The sequence below is a fragment of the Sander vitreus genome, chromosome 11, assembly GCF_031162955.1.
Source record: "Sander vitreus isolate 19-12246 chromosome 11, sanVit1, whole genome shotgun sequence".
In the NCBI taxonomy this organism is placed as follows: domain Eukaryota; kingdom Metazoa; phylum Chordata; class Actinopteri; order Perciformes; family Percidae; genus Sander; species Sander vitreus.
This window is the reverse complement of record NC_135865.1, coordinates 8,533,085-8,547,229: the sequence shown is the minus strand read 5'-3', so window position 1 is coordinate 8,547,229 and position 14,145 is coordinate 8,533,085. Positions and strand designations below refer to the sequence as shown.

The following is a 14,145-nucleotide window of genomic DNA, read 5'->3' as shown; positions in this document are numbered from 1 at the left end:
AGAAAGAAAGCGGGAGAGATAGAGATGAGAGCGTGTGCTATCTTCAGACGCTGCTGTTTTCCTCTCCCGCTCCAGCATCTTCACTTTCAGTCACATGTGCGGAATCAAGCACATAAAGAACACACAGTGACGATTGTGCAATAATTCCCCAGCATTTGTTGTGTGGCAGCTCTGCACTCTGAGAAGTGATGACTGTATGTAAATTGTGCTTGGGTGGATTGTGCGTCTGTGTATCAAGTTGTCATAAACTCGTTTATCAAGAGCAGCTGCATTTGCTGTGTGGTTTACATTCTCTCTCTGTTCATCTTATATTTTTCCTCATCCGACTACTTATGTTTCTCTCTATCTTACTCTGTCTTTCTCTTGTCTTTTACCCACTCTAGTTTTTATTCTCAAGACCTTTTGTCAGGAGGCCCTCAAATGAGTTGATGTTTAACCCACTTTTTTTCTGTATGGAATAGGTTTATAGTAACTACCGTAAAGAAGATCCGCTATCACGATGGCTTTTCTTTTTTACACCGAACCAAACTATGGCGGCATAATGCTGCTATTGTTTAAAAAATGACGATACCAGTACCAATACCTGTACCTTCATATTGATACCGATACCAATAGAGTACATCATTTGAAATAATCCTTCCGCATTTTATGCATTTATTTTATCACATGCCTCTGGAATCGTCACACATTTTGGTGGAATTTCGGCACGTTGAACCGCCAACTCCATCAAATACACCACACTCTATTTCACCACACCAAAACTGAATAACGGCACAACATTCCTGCATTGAACAGGCTATGTGAAAGGGGCTGCTCGATAGTGTTTTAAGCCCCCAACGTCTTCCATTTTTCACCTGTTGGGCAAAAAGGGTCGGGATATTCTCAAATACATTCCAAGCACTCCTGCAGCATAGTCCACTTTATCTCTCATCATCCATATTCTCAGTATTTTTGGTCAGAATGGCTCTATCCTACCTCATTCATTGGCTAGCCTGCTGAACACCCTCTGTTTTTCTGAATTGTAGTTTACTGACACTGTATCCAGGTTACATCACGCAGTTCCTTTTTCTATATAAATGAAACACTAGAAAGACAGAAAATGATTACCAACTGCTGCCATTTTTGCTCACTTCTCTTTATCTTGGCTAAATGTGATCCAGCAAACGTCTACTCAGCTGCACTTTGTTTTGTCTGTAGAAAGCACAGGGTCTGGCTAGCCAATGGGTGAGAGAGAAGATGTTCTTCTGACCTGGAAAAACAAGAGACCCCAACTAAAAACGCTCATCAGTGTCACGCTAGATTCAGAAGGAAGGGTATTATACTGTATTGTATTGTAGTAATGGGTGTTCAAAACCTGCTTAGCATATGAATGGACAGTGGGAAGATGGGTTTTGCTGTAGGAGAAGTATTGGTATTTATTGTAACCAAAATTAATTTGAGAATATCACAGCTGCTGTGCTCCAGAAAAGACGTCCATGGTCATTTGAAATCTTTGCATCTCTGATCATATCTCCACTTCGCACATCCTCAATGCAGACTTGTTTTTTGTTTTTTTTTGCTTTTAAGTGACCAATGGGAGTTATTCTTACATGGACGAGGAAGAGGAGGGGGAGCTGTATGGACATGAAACAGAGTTCAGCAGCACTAACCAACACTCCTATCTACAAGAAAGGTGTGTGTTAGTGTATGTTTTTGTCTCACAAAGTTGCCATACAGAGTGTAGTGTTATATAGTAGCAATTAAAATGAAACAAATAACGGACTGTATAATCGATGTCTTCCAGGGAAAACACTCACACCTCTAGCCTTGCTCAGCCCCAGTCTCCTACCCAGAACCAGGACCAGTGGCAGTTCCAGCATGTTAAAGCCTCGAAGAGCATGGACTTGGGTACGACTCAGAACCAGCAGCACACTGGTGGGGACATTTTATTTTGGTGTATCTGCTCTGCATGGTGGCTGCATGCATCTTATCCTCACAGAAATTAAAATATGACTGCTGATGCATGGCTGCTGCACTAACAGCATGTTCCTCAAAGCCACTCACAGACTGACACCTCTGCAGACACGCACTGCATACTGTACAACCATACACATACTATATGACTACCACATCTCCAGTGGCTGGAGAACACTCTAATCTTACTGTAAGAATTTCAAGCTGTGGGTCACAAATTTGTATCACAGGATTTTAATTCAGCTTCATTGTGGTCTTTTATATATGAAGAAAAAAAAAAGAAGCCAGAAAGGCTACTTCTGCTGCCAATGCCATCCCACTTTCCACATCAGCTTTGTCACCTGTTGCTCTCTGATTACTGATATTCTGATGCGAGGGTTCAGTGACATTTCAGTGATGGTTAAAAAGTCAACTTTAGAAATACGTGTAGTATGTGTGTAGTTATGTCTGTGCTCGTGCATACATCTGTGTAATATGACAGTGGCTGGTGCGCAGCACAACAAAAGCTTATTGTTTCAAATGTCACTTCCCTCAGTCCTCCTCCTCGAGCTGGCTTCACTGCCAGCTGTGTGTGTGTGTGTGTGTGTGTGTGTGTGTGTCTGTGTGTCTGTGTGTCTGTGTGTGTCTGTGTGTGTGAGACAAAAGAGCCGGAGACTAGTTGAATAGCAAAGACATCCATTTCTATATGAATAACTGACTGGTACTGTATGTCTGTACATCATCTCCTTTTTGTGTTTTTACACAATTCATATTTACAAAATGTGTTACAAACACATTTAATTATATTAAATTGCTTGAATGGCATGACATGTTTTCATTGCCAAACCATCAAGCAGCAGTAATAACAGCTTATGAACACGTGTCTGACAGTAGGGGAACAAGATTGAGCTAAGGTTAAGATGTTTTACATCCAGAAATAGTTTTGAGGGGCGGACCTTACATCTTTGCGGACAAATCTTATCCCTTTGGACTAGCCTGAAATCCTGTTAGATGTGCTGTGTCTCTTATTCCCAGCCTGCCCTCTGTGTGCATGAAGTTCAGGAGAACAGATTGCTCACACATCACAAACCAGACAAAAATGCTGGAAGCTAGGAAGGTGTACACATAAACAGTTTTCCCCAGTGTTTAGGTGCACTTATTTGGTGGGGGGTTTAGGGGTCCTCCCTCAAGAAAATAATGTTTTTCAATAAAAAAAAAAAAGATTTGACATTGTTTTCTACCATTATTATTACCATGTACTGTATGTGTCTAAAATGTTGGAAAAGCTAGAGCAGATAATTAAAGACAAAACCTGCTAAAGAAGTCCACTCTACAATCATTAGATCTGAGTCATTTAATCAAGTCATTTTGTTAGTTTTGATGCATTGATTTTAAATTAATTCACCCTAAAGGGCTTGGGTGCTGCGCCTTATTATGGTAGGGAAAACCCTGCATAAATTGAAACCTGGGTGAAAAAAGTACACAAAGCTGATTTTGATCTTACTTCCATTATGAAGGTTCAATAAAAAAATGCAGCAACATCAGCTTATGATTAAATTAAATTCAAATTGTATTTGTCACATACACAATCATACACAGTACAATGTGCAGTGAAATTCATTGTGTACCTGTTCTGGCTCAATAAAAACAATAACAATAAAATCCATAAAAATAGTTATATACAACACAATAGATGGCATAATAGATGGTAGGCATGTTGATTACGTCAGAGCTCCAGTCTGTGCGGTCCAGAGCATCCTGTAAGGTGGCCTCTGATTGGTCAGTCCAGCGTGTCACCTCCCTTTGTGTGGGCTTTCTGCTTTAGCCGTTGTTTATACTTTGTGGTGTGATATAAACGTCACTGATGTAACTATATTTGTCCTTTTGTCATTGTTGTTCACAGAAAAACAGACCAGCGAGCAGTGTAGGTCGAGTACAGTTTCAGAAACGCTATTGTCATTTTTTTCTTCTTTCTTAAGCTAAACAAGACATTGTTCAACAACAATTTTTTTTTAATTTAAAGTGGCTGTATGCAGCTTTTAGTTTGTGTTGATTTGTAGGGAAAAGAAAATAGTAAGTTAAAACAAACACGGAGTAAAATGAATAAAACTTCCGCGCTAATTGGAAGGAGGACGGAATTTAATGGAGGCTACTGATGTACAACCACATCACACATTGTAAAGTTATTTTATGAATGAAATAGACATATTACATACCTGAGGGCCAATTCAGGTGGGTTTTGAATCATTTACAATTCTGTAATTGTCTGTTGATAGCCCGACCGAGTGTGACTCGCGTTGTTCTTTATTGTGATGGTCCTGCCCCAGTATCAGCCATAACTACAACTTCTAAAATAACATTAAAATACAATTAGGCCTATATAAAGAAATTTCCTGCTTCCTTTTACCAAAGGCTGGATACTAACACAGGCTTCCCGGTGTTACACGGAAATCTGTGACTCATCAGAATGTGTTACTGTAGCGCCGTCTACCTGCCGCAAATCATTCTGTGACTGCGCGGGAAAAATCAAACCCGGGCAGAGGCTTTACTAAAAACTATATAAAATATCGTTCTTTTCACTGTTAGTCTTGTTTGCTGTCACAGGTCATTTAAGATAATTGTATGAAAAATGACAGCGCTTTAGAAACATTAAAAAGTTACATATAGTCACTTTAATCAGAATTAATTACATGTTAATAATTAAGTTAGTTCAAACTTGATTTTTTGACAAAGTGACAGCTCTTGTCTGTCCTACGTACTATAATTCCATGCCTCTGTGTGCATCATACACGTGGCATCTACAGATCTGCTGAAGGAGGCATAGACACACACACACACACACACACACACACACACACACACACACAGCTAGAATTACACTTTAGGCTTGGTTTTCATTAGAAAAGTATTTGCTGGGAGAAGCCGTGTGTGTGTGTGTGTGTGTGTGTGTGTGTGTGTGTGTGTTTTCGAGTGCTACCAGTCAGTGTGTTCCTTGTTGGCATTGGGCTGCTTTGTGGCTTTAGGAAGGAGGGAGAAAAAGCAAAAAAAACAGACTGGGGGAGAGGCAGAAAGTGAAAGGAGGATCAACAAGGAGCAATGATTGAGAGAATGGTGATCAAAGGAGGGAAAGAGGGAGGAGAACACGGCTATATAAAATCGGTGTAACCGAAGAAAAAATGAAAACATTGAAAAGTGAGTTGAGGGTAAAGGGCAGAAGGTGAAAGGGATAGATTGAGGGGTAGTGGCAAAAACAGGAAGGAAGGGGAGAAGGGAGGATGAATGACAAATGAAGTGAGAGAGAAGGGAGGAAGGAAAATGACTTCAGTAGCAGTAATGCTGACTTTACATCATAGTAAAAAAGTTCAGCTACTCCGCCATCTTGTAAAACAAGACAGTAAGAATAAGAGAGGATGATGTAGAGAGAAGGAGAGGCTGAGAAGAAGAAATGCAATAAGATTAAAGGTTTTAGGGATGAGGAACATGTGGACAGCAGATTTACTGGCAAGCCAGGAACAAGAAATAAAAAATGCTGAAGTCAAGTCAAGGGGAAGGGAGGAATATATACAGCAATGGAAAGTGTGTGAGTGTATATATGTGTATTAACATGTATTCCTTCTGTTTCAGTGGCAGATGAAAGCAACGTCAGATCCTTGGTTGGAAATACTGCAGGTAACAAAAAAACAGACAACCTACACCTGCACATCAATTGTCAATCATCACTATTTACCATGTTCCATGTTACCTCCTTTTCTCTTCCCCATCTCCAGTAGCATTTACATGCCACTTGACTTCTCCTCTTGCATCCCGCCTCTTCTGTCTCCTGTACACTTGGTCCTCTCTACCTCCCTCTAGAAGTATCTCCTTAATTTGTCGAAAGTGCAAATGAAAGTAAGATTTGCAAAAGGACTGGACAGAAAAGAGAAGGGGCGAGACTATTACAATTTTTTTAATACAAACACATAGACGAGCTTGTTTTTACGGTTAGGAGAAACGAAGATAGAATGAGGGAGGACACACTCATCTAAAAGGAAAGCACAGGGAAATACAGATCAATCATCCTTCAAAACCCCTCACCTTAGCCTGCACACACTTTTTCTATTTTTAAAAGTTTGATGTCAAACTTTTATTTTCACTTTGCCTTGAAGTCTCCCCCATTTCATCTGGAGCTACTTGAACGTAAGAGCACTCTACCTTATTGCACTCCATGTGTGCCTGTCCTACTCTCTGCCACTTTGTTGCAGTCTTTTTCCACATTCTGCTGTACATGGTATTAGGTCCATAACCATTCTAAAGGTAGCAAGCAAGGTGATATGACTAGCGTAAAAGACAGGATGCAAGGCAGAGCTTTAACATTTAGTTTATTAGAATGAACCCCTAATCCATCAATACTGAAGTTCCTCTTCTTCTAACAGCTGAAAAAATGGGGGGGAAACTTCCTTTTTCCTTTTGCGTTCTCAGTTTCTCATCTTGGCTTTAGAGCTTAAGTGTATCCGTAGTCCAAAATGTGTGCTATATGAGCAGGAACTTGGGACAGTGTTCAATGTGTTGTGGACAAGATATAGTGATGTAAAAAAAAAAGACAGGGGAACATCTTGCACAGGAAAAGAGGATTACTTTAGAGGGATTGAAACGGTAAACATGGAGAGGTAAGGCTTTGTGAGAAGAAAAAAAAAAAATACTCTACAACTCTATTGTCATAGATGACTATGACTATGGTTGCATATTCCTGTAGGTTTCTAAAACAAAACTCTTGATTGTCAGAAGGCAAACTGAATCCATTGATGCTTTTGTCAGCTTTTATTAACCATTTTCACATGTGCATGGCCCTATTCACTGTCAGAAAACTGTAAAATGGAAAGGACTTGAGTAATTATGAATCGCTTGCAGGTGTAAAAAGAGTCAGTCTCATTGTCAATGACTTCCCCTTTTTATTCCAGTAAACTGGAGAGCATGTTTTTTTTACTTCTCATTGACAGAACTGACTGAATGAAATAAAGCAAGCTTGGGAAATATGGCTGGCAGTTTGAGATGAACAATATAGCGAATGTATCAAGCATGGCTGTTAGGGGGCCCTGGGGCAAACATTTGTTGTTTCCACCCACTCACGCAAATTCAGGAATATCCACAAAGTAAGCACGATAAAACACAGTAAATGTAAATGTTCAGGGAGCCTGTACAAGACAAGGTCATATAACTAAGAAATATGGCATGACTGGCCTTATTTGTTATTGTACTTTGATGGTGCAAATAACACATTTGTAATTATTAGAAATGTATAATTATTTAAATAACCAAACACCTGAACCTGGGTTTGTTATTGCCCCCGGGAGTCTTGGGCACTGTGACACTTCCAGTTTTCTTTGATTGGTAATGAAGCCTTGTTGATGAAGTGATTGATGAAAGTGATGGACTGTATTTCCTTTAGTTTGCTCCCCTTTATTGCACTGCCCTGTAGGCTACAGCTTGTTTTTGAAACGCCTATCGAGAACAAATGCGGAACAGAAATAGTTTATAAGGTTCACCCCGTCCTTTAACTCTATTTTTATTGACTCAAATCTTAGACAAGGACAGACAACGTGGCAATTTCAGCAAGTTTAACTAAGTCATTTGGTTTACTGTTGCATTATCTGTTATCGCTGAGTCTAATTTGACCTGCATTTTAAAGTGCAGTGATACCTGAATGTTGCCAAGTGAAAGCTGTTTATTTTTTTATCTCCAGATCTAACCATAGTTTCCAACCTTTCTAGTTTTTGCTGTGGTGTGCCTAGTAATATGCCTGTTGAATGTCCGGTACAGCCTCTAAGGGCCTTTAATGTCTTATTCCCCATTTGATTTCCCGACATTTTTAACTACATTTTTTTTTTTACTCAAGCCTATTCCCTGTACCTGTTGCTTGTCAATGTTTCTTCTGTTTTACAATGCCGCAAAGACCAGAGAGCTGTTAAAGAGAGTGTGTGCCTGGCAAGCGTGAGGTTTTTTTCCAACTCACTTTTCTAAGCTCTAATGTATTTTTATAACTGAAATGCTTCCAACAACCCTGCGCTGAGATGACAGACAGACTGCGTGGACTTTGGTGAGAGAGGGGCGGTGTCTTGGAAAGTGAGGATTTTAAAGACAATGACTTCTGGGAAATTTTCTTTTTCACTTCCAGCTATGGTCTTTCCCTACCCACACCAAGAAACCACTGAGCAACAGCACCACAAGTACACACACACACACACACACACACACACACACACACACACACACACACACACACACACACACACACACAAAACTATGACCGTTATGGTAATGTTATGAAAATGGAAAGTCTCCATCATCCTGTGGAAAATGTGAACCTTGGAAGATTTCACATTATATTATAATTTTGCAGAATCTGACATGCAAAGTGACAGAAATGGGAAACCATATTACAAAGCGTGTGTGTGTGTGTGTGTGTGTGTGTGTGTGTGTGTGTGCGCGCGCATGCATGCGTGTGTGGAAACCTTTGCTGAAAGTGAGTGGGTGTGTGTGACTGAGTGTGTTTTTGTGACTAAATGCATTTCCCGTGTGTGGAGGGTGTAGCTGAGCGAATCTTTGAAACTCGCTTCAATAGAATATAAACACAAAAAATCGTACTTGTCATTAATAAACACTAACATATGAATACTAATACATGATAAGAAATTGTTTTGTGTACTCTACTTGAGTGTGTGTGTGTGTGTGTGTGTGAGTGAGTGAGTGAGTGAGAGTGTGTGTGTGTGTGTGTGTGTGTGTGTGTGTGTGTGTGTGTGTGTGTGTGTGGCTTTGTGGTCAGACGTGCCTGACGTCTTTGTGGTGGCACAGAGAAATAGGAGCTCAATCATTCCAGTAATAAATCAAATCAGCTGTGGAAGAGGAACCACGTGAAATGCGGTTACAGTGACAGAAAATATGCTTCAAAATATATTAGACATCATTCAATTCACTGGACATAATTCACTGTTCATGTCTATAAAGACAGAATCTATAAAGACATGAACAGTGTCATGGTGAAAAACATAAAGAAATAACCCAGAATATATCAGTCCATATTTTACTTGAGTGGACTACAGTACAGTACAGTCAAACGGGACTTAAAACAAACAGCTTGTAGCGGTGTTTCCGTTTTTTCCTTTGGTGATGGGGACTGTCCGGAGCTCTGTGTTTGTGGTTTATTGGTGTTTTTTTGCCCCCAATGGCACTAGGTTTAGGCACTGGTTATGGTTAGGGTTAGGGATGCACCGATCCAACTTTTTCAGTCCTGATACCGATACCAATGCCAGGGCTTTGAGTATCTGTCGATACCCGATACCGATCCGATACCGTTGTTGAATTACTAATACACTGCACACCTTCCACCTTATACCTTCCTTCCACCATGTGGAAGAGACTGAAGGCACCAGACTTTCCTAACTAAACATCACTTTCCTAACTGAGACAAAATAACATAGATGTAATGTATTGAATTCTTATTTATTTGTTATTTAAAAAAAAAACAATTGTGCATTCAAATCGAAACTATAATGTAATCCAACTTCTTAAAATAAATTTCAATAAATAACAATAATGGGCCTTTATATAGGTTTATAATGGCTTATTCTACTGTCAGGAGTACATAGAATATCACAAAAACTTTTTAATGTCATGTTTACTAAAAGCTTTGATTACTAAAGGGTTTACTTGCCTCATCAACATTATACAATAACGTTATATGAAGGAGAATGCATGAAACAGTTACAGAATCTAAACAATTTTTTTTTTTTTCCTGCAAACTGCAAAGTAGTAAAATAAACTCAAATCGAATGAATACACATACGAACAACTTTAACATTGTTTCCCTTTCAAAACAAAATAGTTGTAAGCTAGTTGTATAAACACTACCTTGGCCACAGGTAAGTAATGCCGCGTTCTATTTACCTCGGAACTCGGAAGCCGGAGCTGGGAATGACGTCATACCCGAGTTGAATGCGTTCTATTTAAAAGTCGGATTTTCATTGTTTTCATTAGCTCTAGCCCGGTTAGCTATTGTTAGCAATACCAGTTGATAACAACGCATTACGCAGTTTTTTGTGCATGCAAACAGCTTAACAACATGTCCACAGATAGAAGTTGAACATGCCTGTGTGAACGACTGATTTAGTGACACAAATAAGACCGAAGTGCTTATAACTTTATGTTACTGCAGCTTTTCACATCTGTTGATACAGGGGGCAGCCATGTTGGATTTTGAACTCGGGCTACTGTACGAGTTCCGAGCTCGTAAATCCGAGGTCAGGGGGCGTGTTTACGACTTTGACCTCGTTAAAACCGAGTTGCAAGGTAAATAGAACGCGGCATTAGGGTTAAGGTTAAGGTTATGGTTAGGTGCCTTGAAGGCAGCGGTCGCAACGCTGCCTGGAAAGAGCAGTTGGGAGCAAAAAACACCATTGTGCGTGTTTGTGTGTGTGTGTGTGTGTGTGTGTGTGTGTGTGTGTGTGTGTGTGTGTGTGTGTGTGTGTGTGTGTCCTTAAATGTGTGTAAGAGTGTTTAATAGCTGCACAAATACTAACCAAGGTGCTATGACTGGTGAAATTGTTTCCTATTGTGGAATTATTCTCATTCGTCTATACCTGTGAGGACACTCTCCCATGCGCAAGCCCAAAGCCACACTACCCAAGTCAAGTTCATCATGCAGTAAACTGGTATTATGAAAGTACTCAACAGCCAAAATGCCTGTCTGCCTTTGTTGTCATTTTCAATTTTAATGTATTTGTATTGCCGTATTGTGGTTCCTCCAACCCACCACCAGCTTTCTCTCTCGCTCGCTCGCCACTCTCTTTCTTGCCAACGCCATTCAGGCTTAGAGGCTGACAAACAGGCAGAGGAGCTTAGAAAGAACAACATCTCTCTGAAAGTCTGTGTGTTTGTGTGTGTGTGTCAGGGGGCTGGTGTGATGCTGAGGCAGGCTGGTGCGGACTATTGTCTGAATCTCTCCCTAGTGGAACTTTGACTTTGACTACGACAGTCACACACTGACAAGACTCTGCCAAAACTGCGTCTTTAGAGAACCTCATCTTTCTATATCCCCCCTCTTTCTCTCTGTGATTGTCTCTTCATTTCTCCCATCTCTCTCGTTTTTCCCCCCCACTCTTTTTTTTGCCCCTTTTATATTGTTCCCAGATCTCTCTGGCTCTTGCAGACTTTGCTGTGGATTTAACCTGAAAGCCACCTTGTTAGGCTGATGTGGATTGATGGATTCATTTGTCACAGGGAAAGCAGCACATCTTTCTGTGTTCCCTTTGTATTTGCGTGGTTCTCTGTGCATGTGTACGAACACTACTTGCAATACCACACGCTACCTCTTAACAACTGTTCTTTGACACAGAATTCAAACAGCTGAATTAAGCAATCCCTGCTTCTCCATCGTTTTTACCATTATTCTTTACTTTGTGTGAAGGTCTGTGTGTGCTTGATCTTGAATACCTTTTGCTGGTGCATGTGTTTTTCTCTGATGTGGTAGCACACACACTAATGCTTCATTGTCTTTGTGTGTACTCTTGGCTGCCTCTCTTGTATATTGAATGCCCTTTGACCCCTCTCCATCTCCCGCAGTAAGCCAATAAAGGTGAGCAGTAATCAGGAGATGGTCAGTGCTGTCGTGTCTTGCTGGTAGAGCCATTCATCTCTATCAGGCTCCACACACGGATCACTGACATGTACTGTACTCTATATTGTATGATGCTTTAGAAAGAGAGACGCAAAGAAAGAGGGGAGCCATTTGTTTCTGTCCTGGACTAATCAGTTACATTCCCTTTGATGGATTCATTTTCGAAGAGTTTTGTGTGTTTGTGGAAGAGTGTGTGTGCTTGCTTGTGTACAAGAAAGATCTCTCGTCTCTTGTAAGTCTTGTCCACATCTCAAACTACAGGACACTACAAGAGGTCTTTATTAAAAAATTATTGTATCTAATGATGAATTCCTCTCACTGTACACAAAATAAAAAATTCAGAGACAGATCTTTTCTGACTTTTAAAGGTTGGATTAGGGTAAGTGTTAGGTCTCTCTGTGCACTGAGGTCATTTTGAGTAACAACTGACTTTGAAAAGTAGGTTATCAGGAATCTTCAGCTTGCAGATAAAACAAAAGGGACACTCAAATGGTTTCACAGTAAGGAAACTAATATAAATACGTAATCATTTCAGGTTTGTTGTAAGTCTGATTTCATTTGACAAACAAATTCGCATGTATTGACTAAATTGCTCAGGGCAAATAAAATAGGTAACTTCACGTTGGCTAATTCTAGACAGTGTAATTGTTATGGTTATTTTTGGTTGTACTCTTTAACTTTACACTGTGTGTGTCAGTTAAAGGTCCAATGTGTAGGAATTTCTCCCATCTAGCGTTGAGAGCATATATCGCAATCAACTCTCTTGCGCCACGCAGTTCAAAGTACGTATTACAGCTACGGTAGCCTTCACGCTTCAAAAAGCCGGTCTCTTACTCATTTTAATATCCTTTTTCTTTTTCTGGGCGAAGAAGAAGACTCCTGTTCCTGAAATTTGGATTTTGAACACGTGTGGTCCTCCATGTTTCCTTCTTCAAACTTGCCGGGGCCGGGAAGCTACGATACCCATTAGCAGCATTAGCAGCATTAGCAGCACCTGTGAGTTTATCATGTGACAGCGAAAACGCGAAAGGCGGAGCAGTATATCCTGTATGTCCCTTACCGGCTAACGTATTTCAAGATGGCGCATGAAAATGGAGCATCTACCCCAGTTCATGCAAAACGCAAATTTCAAGCCAAAAGGAATACTTGGAATTGATGGTGGTGGTAAATATTCATGAAAAAGGACAAGTTTGTGAACGGACAACACAGATGTTGATAATGAACAACTAAACATGTTACACACTGGGCCTTTAAAGAGGAACACCACCTAAATGAAGAATTCCAATATGTTATTTCCATGGCCTAGGAAAGTTCAATTAATAAATGTGAACATAAGCTACTCTCTCTCGAAGCCAGACACAAGACAAGTAAGTCTCAAACTTCAATGTGTCATCAAGTATAAAGTGTGGAGCTGCTCCATAGACAATGAATTGGAGACAGATTTTGTTTTCTTTGAGCTGTATTCTCCTGTATTGTTCTCAGTTGAGAAACAGAACATGTACCCATATACTCAGAACATTTCCCCAGATGCTCTCAGTGTCATCTATAACATCTTTCCCAATTCATTGTCTACGGAGCAGTTCTAACTTTATACTTAATGACCTCACACATTTGAGTTTTAGCACTCTAGTGTTTGGATTTGAGGTGTTCCTGTTCAGTAATATTTTTGGACTTCTCGGACCATATGAATTTTGAAAGTGGGCGTTGTTCCCCTTTAAGATTTTTTAACCTTGCTTAAAGACATTAAACACATTGACTACTGTTGATAATTTGGCCCGGTACCTTGTTGTTATGGGATACTGTATTTGCATTATAATATCTTAGTATTTATTCTTAGCTGTTGCTATTCGGTGCAGCAGTACCTGCATTAAACTCAGCGGGAACCAGTAAATACTGACATGAGTCTGAGGATGATGTCACGTTTTTTTTTTTTACGGTTTATGACATCCGTTCACTTATTATGGAGCCCTGTGGGATAGCAAAACGTAATTTCATCTGCTGGGAGATAGAACCACATAACACACACAAATAATAATATAAGAAAATGTTGCTTACAGGAATGATCTTCCCTTTACAGCCATGTCACTGCAGATATACATACATAGGCATGTAAATACATATACAATTTAAGAACCATGTCATTGCCTTTAGGTTGATTTATGTACGTAGAAGTTAAGTATATGTCGCGTGAAACATTGACTGATTGATGGTTTCACAATGCTGTTTTCTTTAAAGCAACACGCCGACTTATTGGGACTTTAGCTTATTCACAGTAACCCCCAGAGTTAGATGAGTCCATACATACCCTTCTCATCTCCGTGCGTGTTGTAACTCTGTCTGACGCCCCCCCCTAAGCCTAGCACAGATCCTGGAGGTAACCGGCTCCAGCTAGCCTACTGCTCCCAATAAGTGACAAAATAACGCCAACATGTTCCTATTTACATGTTGTGATTTGTATAGTCACAGGGTGTACAAATAACAAGGTCACATGAAACACAGCCATCTTCTAACCGTATATATAAACTGGGAACTATATTCTCAGAAAGGTGAAGCACTGCTACTTC

At 40.1% G+C, this 14,145-nt stretch overlaps 1 protein-coding gene across 8 annotated transcripts in view; it reads left to right on the top strand.

Moving 5' to 3' along the window:
• The window catches only part of LOC144525055 (partitioning defective 3 homolog B-like), a 238,559-nt gene that overhangs the window by 121,957 nt on the left and 102,457 nt on the right, over window positions 1-14,145 (top strand). For 6 of the 8 annotated variants that reach the window (XM_078261533.1, XM_078261531.1, XM_078261530.1 and 3 more), the window contains exons 15-17: window positions 1,567-1,672; window positions 1,784-1,914; window positions 5,557-5,601. In XM_078261533.1, coding sequence (XP_078117659.1) covers window positions 1,567-1,672; window positions 1,784-1,914; window positions 5,557-5,601 — 282 coding nt within the window. The remainder of the gene's footprint in view (window positions 1-1,566; window positions 1,673-1,783; window positions 1,915-5,556; window positions 5,602-14,145) is intronic. The other 2 variants (XM_078261532.1, XM_078261535.1) reach the window with 2 other exon arrangements.